At 47.2% G+C, this 12,083-nt stretch overlaps 1 protein-coding gene across 1 annotated transcript in view; it reads right to left on the bottom strand.

Annotated features, from left to right (window-relative positions):
- Positions 1–12,083, bottom strand: part of ALK (ALK receptor tyrosine kinase) — a 732,337-nt gene that overhangs the window by 131,467 nt on the left and 588,787 nt on the right. Inside the window, exon 6 of the mRNA XM_003827145.4 lies at positions 4,068–4,199. Coding sequence (XP_003827193.2) covers positions 4,068–4,199 — 132 coding nt within the window. The remainder of the gene's footprint in view (positions 1–4,067; positions 4,200–12,083) is intronic.

Genomic DNA, 12,083 nt, shown 5'->3' with positions numbered 1-12,083 from the left:
TTTTCCTTCCTGCGTGACAACTCTGTTAACATTTTTGATAAATATGTGCTATACATTTTCTTGAAAATACAGAGTCATGGGAAAAATGCTAGAAGAAATACATCAAAATATTACAGTTATCTCTGAATGTTTGAGAGGGAGGATTATGGGTGATAGTTATTTTCTCTTGTGTACATTTCTAGATTTTCTGTATTTTACAACCAGTATGTTTTATCTTACAATAAAGAAATACACTTTTAAAACACTGTTTTTGCCTGGCAGGAAGAGTATCCCCAGCACACAGATGAGATTATCAAGTCCATGGGGGAAAAGTGATCTGTCTGCAATACCTAGTGAATCACTGACCCATCTAGGGGATGAAGTGGGAACATCTGGCCCCTTTCTAGGGAGCCACATGCCATCGAGGCCATTGGTCAGAACGCAGAGAGAGTCACGAAGACCCCCTTCAGTGCATTACAGCATCTGGGATGTCTCACTTGGATTTGGCAATGTTTAATTAGAAATGCAGGAGTGGCTGTATTGGAGAGGGGACCGAGAGTACTGTGTTGGAGTGTGGGTTTGGAGGAGAGAGTACAATGGACATATGAGTATCATGATTGGCTAGAAAAGGGCAAGGGAATGTCACCTCCATCTCAGCCCCTCCACTCATCCTGGACAACTGTCAGAATTTTTAAGGGCTCCAAAGAGATCCAGTTACGTTGCCCAGAGTGAGTCTGATAATCTGTTTGCAGCCCCAGCATGTGCAGAGGACTCCCTCTGGGAAGGTGTGGGGAGTTGAGGCTGGCTTTTGGTAGGGGGAGTTGATTAAATGCAACCTACTTTCCCCTTCCAAATTCCAACCATGGCAGGGTTTGGTCAACTACCCTGGCCCAAGATGAAAGACCCTCAGGAAGGTTCTTTAGAGGACCTGGCCATTCCTAACAGAGCTGCAGTGTGAACACCTGCTCAGAGGAAACATTTTAACAGGTTCCAGACCACCTGGAAAGAGCTGGTGTAGTCAAGAGTATTTTCCTATGATGTTGGTGTTGATTCTGGAAACCATCCCCCTGAAGAAAATAATAACATGAATAATACTGGCTAACATTTACTGAGCACTTACTTTGTGCCAGGAGCTGCTCCAAACACTTCCTGCTTGTTTCTCAGACATCAGAGTGTCAGTAGGCATCACTTTACAGATGAGGAACCCGAGACCCAGAGGGGGAGGCCCATGATCTGAACCCTCCTACCCCCAGAGAAAGGCGGTAGCAGGGCTCTGGACCTCCCTGTCTCTTCCTGGCCCCTTCATCCTGGGTGTGTCTGTGGCTAGGTTCAGTGCTTATCATAGCTAAGTGCTGGAAGCTCGTGAAACAGAGTTTACCCTGCAGTGGTTTGAGTGTGGCTCTGAAGTCAGACCCAGCCTGAATCACTGCTCAGCTTCTGGCTATCAGTTTGATCGTGGACAACCACTTAAACTCCGTGAGCTTCAGCTTCCTTGTCTCTAACAAAGATGGGTACAATAGCATCACACAGGATGTTGTAAGGATGAAGCAAGTTCATACATGAAAAGTGTTGAGAACAGCTCCTGACTCATAAAGGCGCAACAGGTAAGCTGGTGTTGTTGCTGTTGTTAGCTTCATGGGAATGGTTTTCAGAGTCAACATTAGTGTGATGGGGAACACAGCAAAAATGCCGGAAAGGATAGGGCACACAAATAAGAAAAAGGATATTTTCTAAGAGTTTTGCTAAGATCTGAGTGGGAATAACTTTCCTGAATTGAACTTCCCTCCCAGCAACTGCTTTCTGTAGCCAAGAACACAGTGGGGGTGTTCTCCAGGGTGGAGGAGTTACTCTGACAGCTTGTCAGAGCCGCTTTTCAAATGTGGCTGAAAAAGCCTCTGGGCCCCAGGTTCTTGCCCTCAGTGCCTGAAGTAGACTGCCCTGAAGCTTGGAGCTGGCCAGGAAACCAGTAGTGGTAAGCTTTGGAGTGGTGGGAAATGCCCTGAGCCCATAGTAATGGACTGGATCCTGAAGGTTCAGGGCTCTAATCTGTCCCTGACATGCTGTGTGACCCTGAACAAGTCAATTGCCTTATCTGTGCCTTCATTTTCCCAATTGTCAATCAGGGCATGGCCTGCCCGACCTGTGTCCCAGCTGGGAAGTAGGTATCAAAAAACTTGAAAAAGGCAATCGCGAAATCACAGAGTTCAGAGGCACTGCTGGAAACACTGCAGACACAAATAAATAGAGACACACACACAGGCCCCTGAACAGGGCACTGTGGGCAGGACTGGCTTCACTTTGGGCCATGTGTGTAGTGAGAACTGTATGAGAAAGGCCAGGAGCGGAACAGAACAGGGCAAGCAAAGCCCTTCCCTGTAACTCTTTGCTGAGTTTTATCTAAAAACATACAACTATTCCATTATCACTGGAAAACTTCACTTGAAAGTTTTGTATAGAAATGAAGTTTTAAAAATGGGAAAATGAATGTCTTTATTGCTTAATTTAAATGAGAATAAATGAAACCTTCTCCACCCCCCACAAAGGGTCCAGATGACTGGGGGTAGAGGGCCCTGTTTTAAAACGTATTTTGGAAACTTTCTTGCAGGTCACTGGGGTCTGCATATCTGGGAGGTGAGGCATTTGCTCCGGGTCTGGGCCCCACCCCAGGCACCATTCTGCCTCCTCCTTCCCCAGTCCAGGCTCCATTTCACTCCCGCCCCTGTGTGGAGCTTTCAGTGCTTTGAGGGAAGATGCCAAGTTATTCATCTCTGCTCCAGGATCTGGCACGTTTTCCAGCTGCCTGTAGGTATTCTGGAAGCGTTGGTGGTTTCAGTGGCAAAAACATCAAGGGCTCTGCGGTGATTACTTCTGGAGAGGCAGCTGCGGGGAGCACCATGTTCAAGTGCAGGAGCACCAGCTGGGAGTCTACTCCGCCCTGACTGCCAGTGGGGCCTTGGCAATTTGTTTTCCCCTATGGAGTCCAAGTTTCCCAACTCATTCTTTTCTCTCATCAATGAAGAGTCAGTAAGCACAGACACTGTGCCAGGAATCATGAGAGGTATTGCTATGGGAAAGATGACCAGACTCAAACCACCCACAGAGAGGAAGAGAGACATGGAAATCACCTCCATAAAACATAATGGATGCATGCCCACTAGGATGGCTAAAATTAAAAAGACAGATAATATGATGTGTTGGCAAAGATATGGAGAAAGTGGGCCCCTCATAGGATGCTAAATGCCCAGAATAGGCAAATCTATAGAAACAAAGATTAGTGGTTGGTTCAGGCTAATGGCAGGGGGTTTGGAGCAAAATGGGGAGAGATACTACAGGTTCCTTTTCGGGGTGATAAAAATGTTCTAAAATAAAATTGTGATGACGGTTGAACAACCCTGTGACTATACGGAAAACAGGGAATTGTACACTTGAAGTGGGTGAATTGTATGTGAATTGTATCTCAAAACTATTCATAAAAAGTAATGGCAATGATGATATTTGGATGGATCCACTGGATTGTGGGGGAAGGATCCAGAGGGAGAAGAACCAGTGGTACTTGTCGGGGACGGCCAGGGAGGCTTTCTGAAAGAGTCCACTCAGGGCGAGTCTTGAAGTAGATGTGACTCGAGAAAGGAAAGGGGAGACCATGTGAGCAAAGCCATGGAGGCATGAAGGATCTGTAAGGTGGTTCCATACGGCCAGAGCTGGGGTGCATGGAGGAGGGAGAGGATGAGGGGCAGGTGGGGAATGGGACTTGGAAGGTGAGGGAAGTCTGGGCGTGGAGGACTTCCAATGTCACATTAGAGCTGGGCTTTATCCTGCACATTGTCTCTGTGCCTTGAGGATGCTGACAGCATCACTTACAAGATCTCGTTTGGTTCTTGACTTACATGACTATGGACCAGGCTATTTCTAGACCACAAATCTTAGCTCTGCCTCTTGAAGACTGTGTGGCTTTGCCATGAGAGGAGTCACAAGTGTCACTGGATATCAGGAAGGCTGTCCATGCTCTCATGCCTGGGATAATGGGGACAATGGGGTTATGAGCATGGGCTGGGCTCAGGCAGGGTGGGGTAGCCCCATCTACTCACGGCACATCTGGCTCTCATCTTCTCCCTGGGCACAGTCCTGGTGGAAGTCACAGGCCTGCCCAAGCTGGAGGACTGTCCCATTCCAACAAGTGAAGGAGCTCTGCAGGGCCATCTTGGAGCCTGGGGATGTTCCTGGAGAGCACACAGACACACAACCATCGTAAGTTTGCATGGCCCCAGGCACCAGCTGGCCTGATGGGTTGGTCCCATGGGCAGGCTGCAGGGACAGCATTATCCTGCCCTGCCATTCACATTCCAAGGCCTGACTGAGACATCTGCATCTCCATCTGGCCACACCCAGGGCCAACATCAGCAGGGAGAGGGGTCAAAACCCCTCACGCTCATCCATGGCCTGCTGGGGTATCTCACTTTCTAGGAAGGTGAGCAGCAGAGTGGTCCATGTTTCCTCCACGACATTCCTCCTCGGGGGTCCTCAAACCCATGACTTTAGTGTGCCAAGTGGATGGCCTCCAGGTAGAGTCTCACCTGCACAGATAGCTCCACCCTCAAGGTCAAATTTGGGGTACCAAGAGGTGGATCTGGTCTAGTGCATGTCCCCCATGTTCTTGACCCCAGGTTCTACCACTGGAGTGACTTATTGAGAAGATATTAGAAAGATGCAGCACTTTCTGTTCTGGAATGCAAAGAACACCATCATGCAAGCCTGGGCCTCAGATCTGGACTTGGATCCTCCTGCCTGGCTGTATGAGGCTGAGCATGTCCCTTCTCTGTGTGGCCCCTGTCCCCTCCTCTATCAAAGGAGGGATTTCTATTAGATTGCTAAGGTTTGCTCTAGTCTGAAATTCTTAGATAATTAATTTTATCCAGAGGGGGAAGGGATGGGGGCAGTTTATAATGAACATACAGAGTTATCAGTTTCTGGATTAAGAACAATGCATTTTGATAATGAATTAACCTGTGGCCACTCACATCTTTGCAGGCACCAGAGATTCAGACAACAGGAAGGAGAAGGCTGGTCTGGCTTAGCCTCCCTGACCAAATGGAGGGCTTTGCCTGCGGACCACCTCACAAGGCCTGGCTGGTGCCTCCTGCTACTCACTTCTTGGCTGGTGTCAGATGGAGAGACTCTGGCCCCTGTGGAGATGAGCAGGTAGGGCTCACCTGGGTCAACACCCTGAGTGAGCCTGCCTTACTCTCTGCCTTGTTTTCTAGCTCTATCCTGGTCATAGCTGGTGCTAAACCCATCTCAGTGCTCAGGGTAGTGGGGGAAGATGAACTAGGACCCCACTTGGCTAAGTCCCCCAGCCTCTCTGAGCCTCACATGGGGGTGGGGCCTTTCCAACTCTGGCTGCAAATCAAACTCAACTGATTCTGATGCGGTACTCTCCAGGTTAGGTGATCTTTAATATCTAAAATTCCATGATTTCCTGGTTCAAAGGACTCTTCCCAATAGCACTGAAACTAACATGAAGCCCAGCTTGTTTACTTCTGGAATTTCTCCATCTACTTTAGCACATCCGGCCCTGTGAGGAAACTAGACAGGTCTTAATGATGTCCATTTCCTAAGTGGGAAAACTGAGGTCAGAGAGGTTCAGTGACTTATCTCAGGCCCCACACCTGGTATGTGGGATTCACACCCAGCTTCTCTGACTGTAAAGGTGCCCTTTCCATCTCACGGAAGGAGATGCTGGAGGTGGCCTTGTGCCCTCTTTTCTAGGGTAGTCCAGATAAGGCAGAGTTTGTCAGATGACAGCACATGGCCACCCAGCATTGTCCACCCTGCCTCCTACAGGGCATTCTCTGCAAATACTAGTAATGGGAAAACAGATCCCACCTCCTTCCAGGGAATCATATCTGAGCCGTTTCACCTGCTCTTCAAGGTCCCTGTGATCTGGGCCTAAATTGCTTTGCCTCTCCCTCTGCCTCTCCTCATGGACTCTGTGCTGCAGGCTCCCAGAGGGCGATGAACATGGTCATGTGATGGTTGTGTGATGATGCACCCCATACTCTGCTGATTGAAATCCTGTCGTCCGTCCAGGTCCAGCTCACAGACACTGCCTGCCACAATCCTCACACCTTCCTCCCCACCTCCATTTGGGGAGCTGCTGCTTCCATGCAACCTGCCTCCAGAACGCTTGTGCACGATCCCATCATCTCCATCAAGTTGTGTGAGCTTGGCGTTCCCCCCAGGCCTAGCCAGTGCCTGGTCCCTAGGAGCGTTCATGAATAGCCTGCACATTAGGTTACCTATCTTCAGTAGGCTGAATAGCAGACCCCCAAATAGACACATCCGAATCCCTGGGGCCCGTGAAAATGTTACCTATGTGGTAAAAGAGGCTTTGCTGGTGTGATTAAGAATCTTTAGCTGGAGATATTAACCTGGAATATCTAGGGTTGGGGGGTATGGGCAATGTGATCATAAGACAAGACAGTCAAAGTAAGAAGTAGGGACTATGAGGGTGGAAGCAAGCGTTTGGAGTAGTGGGAGGAAGGGGTCACAAGCCAAAGGGTGCTGGCAGCCTCTGAAAGCTGGAAAAGTCAAGGAAGCGATTCTCCTAAAGCCTCCAGGAGGAACCTGGCCTGCCTGATATGACTTTAGTCCAGTGAAACTAATTTCATACTTCTGCCCTCCAGAACTGTAAAAGAACAAATTCATGTTGCTCTATTACGTTCGTGGTAGTTTTTATAGCAGCAATAGAGAATGAACACTCCATCGAAACCTGACTCCCGCTGAAATCCCAGACAGCCGAGGCTCCCATCACTGGGAGCCCAGAGTAGATTTAGATCCACTTCTCAGTGCTCTAATTTGTTTTTGTGACTAGATCTTTGTGGTCCCCTGGACTATTCATCTCTACCTTTTTCTTACTCACACAGAAGGAAAAACACCACTCCATTCGTTCCTGGGCCTCAAGATAGCCTAAGCAAGGTTTCCCCAAATAACTTATAGATTCTAAGTGCAGGAAAATGCACAACAAAAAATTACCCTTGAATAATACAGGTTTGGACCCACTTATACATGGATCTCACCCAACACAGATGGAAAATACAATATTTTTGGGTTTGGCAGGGCTGACTGAGCCTGTGCAGATTTGGGGATCCTGGAATCAATCCCCCACTGTATGGAGGCCATATTCTCAGACAAACACACAGGATCAAAGTACAGAGGGAACAGGAGAACGAGATACAATGCTCATTTTAGGATGTAAAATGTCAAATTCATTTTGCAGCTTTAATTTTGGGCATCGATTCTTTACCTACCATTCATGTCCTCTTGGAAGCTAGAAGGTAAAACGCTTTCTGCACACACTGGTGCTGGTCCCATGGAAGGTGTGGTCTCCCTAAAACAGTGGGAGGAGATGCCCCCTTGCCTGGGGAGCTGACAGGGCTGTGTCCCAGGAGTCGAGAGCACCCCAGAAGCAGCACCTGCTTGCTCACTAAACTTGGAACAACCAGGACAGGGAGTTCTATTCTTTCTACTTAGTAGGAGAAAATGGGGAAGGTCAGTGTCCTCTTTGCCCCTCTTTCAAGGCACAGGTATTTAGGATAACAAGAAAAGCTCTCACATTTGCTTGGTGATTTTGTTTCCAAATCACTTTTTCTTATGCCTTACCACTGGAGACCATTAAATATAGTTAAGACCTTATTACCCTCACTCCCAGCCCTGCCACAGAAAACATAAGTGAACTTAAAAATCAGCCAGGCGTGGTAGCTCACACCTGTAATCCCAGGACTTTGGGAGGCTGAGGTGGGCAGATCACAAGGTCAGGAGATCAAGACCATCCGGGCTAACATAGTGAAACCCTGTCTCTACTAAAAATACAAAAAATTAGCCGGGTGTGATGGCATGTGCCTGTAGTCCCAGCTACTTTGGAGACTGAGGCAGGAGAACCACTTGAACCAGGCAGGAGAACCGCTTGAACCAGGGAGGTGGAGGTTGCAGTGAGCCAAGACCGCAGCATTGTACTCCAGCCTAGGAGACAGAGTGAGACTCCATCTCAAAAAAAAAAAAAAAAAAAAAATCTATGAGGTCTCCCTCTACCTCCTGAACAAATCTAGGCTATGTCTGTTTCATCCACGCCTTATGTCCCAATGTGCATGGGTGTTTCACACACCAATCACCTGTCATTCCTCAAAGAGGTCATACAGCTTCTTTTACTTTCCTTCATTCTAAAAACAGAATCCAATTGTCTGAAGTTCAAAAGCAGGGTCAAAAGAAACAAACAAAATGCCCAGAATCCCACCACCCAGAGGCCACCATTTTTAACATCTTGGTAGATTTCCCTTTGGTTTAGTTTCTTCTGCCCATGCTTTATAAGTATGTATAGTTGTGTCATACATATAGGCCTTAAAATAATTTAGGTTGTATCACAAGCTTTTCCAAAGGTTTTAAAATTTTCCCATAAAAATCCTTTTTAATGGCTACAATATTGTGCAATATGTCCCATCATTTATTTAAACATTATTCAATGATTGGGCTGCTAGTCTGTTTATGATAACGCTTTGAAGAATATCTTTGAGCGTAAACCTTTGCCTGCACTGCAGATTATTTTCATAGGATAGATTCCCAGAAGTGGAATTACTGAATCAAAAGGTATAAACATTTTAAAGGCTCTTAATACAGATTGCCAAATTGCTTTCTAGAAGTTAATCCAATTTACACTCTTCACCAGCTGTGTTCATACATGCACATCCCTCATACTACCTCCTGGCCAACCCTGAGTTTTACCAGAATTTTTATTTTTAACTAAAGGTATCCCTCTGCTGTTTTATTTTGGATTTCTTTGATAGCCAGTGAAGTTGGATTTTTTTTTTTTTTTTTTGAGGCAGAGTCTCACTCTGTGGCCTAGGCTGGAGTGCTGTGGCGCAATCTCAGCTCACTGCAACCTCCGCCTCCTGGGTTGAAGTGATTCTCCTGCCTCAGCCTCCCAGGCAGCTGGGATTACAGGTGCCTGCCACCATGCCTGGCTAATTTTTGTATTTTTAGTAGAGACGGGGTTTCGCCATGTTGGCCAGGCTGGTCTTGAACTCCTGGCCTCAAGTGATCCGCCCACCTTGGCCTCCCAAATACAGGCATAAGCCATCGTGCCCAGCCTCGAGGTTGAATTTTTTCTCACATTACTAGCTTTTTTTTTCTTTCCAAATTTATTTTTTAGGGAATTGCCAATGTATCGATTAGGTTCTTCCTGTTTTCATACTGAGTTGTATGAGGTCATTAATAAGGATGCAAAACTATTTATTATATGCGTGACAATTTTTCCCAGTATTTTATGTGTATTTTCATTCTGTTTATAATGTATTTTGATAAACAGGCATTTTAAATTTTCTAAGATAGGGTCTCTGTCACCTAGGTTGGAGCGTCATGGCGCAACCTTGGCTCGTCCTAGCCTTGACCTTCCCGACCTCGGGTGATTCTTCCACCTCAGCCTTTTAAATAGCTGGGAATAGAGGTGTGCAGCACCATGCCTGGCTACCTTTTTTTTGTAGAGATGGGGTTTCACCATGTTGCTCAGGCCGGTCTCGAATTCCTGATCTCAAGCGATCCTCCTGCCTCAGCCTCCTGAAGTGCTGGGATTACAGGTGTGAGCCACTGCACCCAGCCTGAAATTTTCATGTGATGCCTCCCTATTCATATTTTCCTTGGTGATTTCCTCTTCTGTATGGATGCTTACTGAGTTTGTTCCATGTGGGATCAGTAGGTCACATGTGGGTTACCCTTTGGAATCTTTGGCTTCCCCTCTCCTCTGGGGACACCTTCCACCGACTCTTCCTCTTTCGGCCCTGGGGATCTAGATCTCACCACCTCATCTGTGCCATTTTCATGGATTCTCCCCTCCATGAATGTCCCTTTCCCTTGGGTACATTACTTCTTCTTACAATTAATGTGGTAGACACTGCTACATATCATTACTATGGCTTGTATGCCTGACTTCCTCATCCAGCTGCAAGTGACTTGAAGGGAGGTGTCAAGTCTCACCTTCAAGAGCCTCAGACAGTGTCTGGTATAAAGATCTAAATTCTCCCTATTTGGGAATTGAACTGATCCTGTGTATTAGCTGGGGAAGGTCTCATTATGTCCATTTGATAGTTGAGAATACCAAAGCTCCGAGTGGTTAGTGGCTGTCTGAGGGATTGATGGAAACCCACGGATTTAGATCCCTTGTTCTCTATTCTTTATGCGGCCTCCAAGGAGTGGTAATGGTGGGCATGGAAGGTCAGGCTGTCAGCATCCCTGCCCTTCACCCACACACCTCGACAAAGGAGGAGGTCCAGGAGCAGGAGCCAGTGTGGCTTCCACTCTCTGATGCCCTGGATTTTGTCCCCAGGACCCGTCTTCCTGGGTGGAAGCACAGCAGCAGCCCAGAGGTGCCTACGTTTTCAGCACTGCTACCAACTCCGCCCAGTCTCCCTCCCCAAATGGAGATTTCCAGGCTCCCTGGCACAGCCTTCTCCATCCCACAGGGAGCTTTATGCTTGCAGAAGAGTCAATTAGATGGACGCCTGGTACTGTGATCTCTACTGCCAGCCCAAACCCCAAACTAATGAGGCACAACAAAAAACAACGCTCTGTCTTCTCAAGTTCTGTTTTTTATGGGGCCCATAAATTCCAAGAAGGAATGTATCCTTGGTGAATGATTTTAATCAAGGGCCTGAGTTCCCAAACAGCATCTTCTCTGTGGTTATAAAATGATTGTTCTGGCCTGCGGTGTAGAGTACCCTGAGGCCCCGGCTGGCCACAGCCTGCAGAGCAACGAGGAAGGGCAGTGGCTTAGATGTGAAAAGCCAGCTCCTGTTTCCCATCAACACTTCTGATGCCTTCTGCCCATGTGGTTCCTGGTAACCACTGAAACACCTAAATGCCCTAATAGGCAAAAGTAAGGGAGATCTGAGATCAAGCCACTCTGGGAAGAGTCGGTGCTTGGGGATCTTTTATTAGTAAGGGTCCTTTCTACGGGAATTTACATATTAGCCTTTGAAATGGCACTTCCCCCAGACTAACAATGTAAATCACAGGGGGTTACCTTTATATAGCATTTTAATAGCTTACAATGTGTTTTCTTTACCCTTCGTTTGAATCTCATAAAAACTGGAAGGACCGTTAGTAATATGCTCATTTGATTAATCAGAAGACTGAGGATGTGAGAGCCTACACAATGCACAGAGAAATGATTTTTAGACAACGAAGAACTACAAAAGGTAACCAGTGACTTACTGGGTACTTTGCAAGTGGTCTCACAGCTAGTAAACCACAGATAGGGGCCCAAGACCTGGTCAGATGATCCGAGCTCGAGTTCCTCTCCCATGACTCAGATTAAATTGTCTTCTAGGAGAGGCTCCCTGACTGCCCATGGGAGTCACTTGGGAAGTAAGGAATATTTTTGATGTTCAGGCCAATGAAATCAGTATCTCTGGAGGACAGACTCTTGGCACTGGTGGTTTTAAAAGTTCTGGGTGCCGTGGCTTACACCTGTAATCGCAGCACTTTGGTGGGCTGAGGTAGGTGGATTGCTTGTGGTCAGGAGTTCAAGACCAGCCTGACCAACATAGTGAAACCCCATATCTACTAAAAATACAAAAATTAGCTGGGCGTGGTGGTGGGCACCTGTAATCACAGCTACTTGGGAGGCTGAGGCAGGAGATCCCTTGAACCTGGGAGGCGGAGGTTGCAGTGAGCCGAGATCATGCCATTGCACTACAGCCTGGTGACAAAGTGAGACTGTCTCAAAAAACAAACAAACAAACAACAACAACAACAACAAACTGTTCCTCAGGCAATTCTCAGGGGCATATGGTTGAGTATCATTTCCTTGGAGGCCTGGAGATCTTGGGCTGAGATGCCTCTGTATCAGGGATGGGTTCTTCACCTTTACTATCTTCACTGTTGATCTCAAATCCTGTCTCGAAGGCCCCTTCCTTCTCTGATGTCCTGTTCTGGGCAGCAGCTGTTGGTGGCTGCATGTTTATGAGGTTGATTGGATAGAGTTAGTGTCGACTTTATTAATGCTGGCTGTTGTTAATGACTCTCCCCTGAAGCCTTCTCCCCTCTGGGGCATCTTT

This window comes from Pan paniscus, chromosome 12 (genome assembly GCF_029289425.2).
Source record: "Pan paniscus chromosome 12, NHGRI_mPanPan1-v2.0_pri, whole genome shotgun sequence".
In the NCBI taxonomy this organism is placed as follows: domain Eukaryota; kingdom Metazoa; phylum Chordata; class Mammalia; order Primates; family Hominidae; genus Pan; species Pan paniscus.
This window is presented reverse-complemented; position numbering and strand designations above follow the sequence as displayed.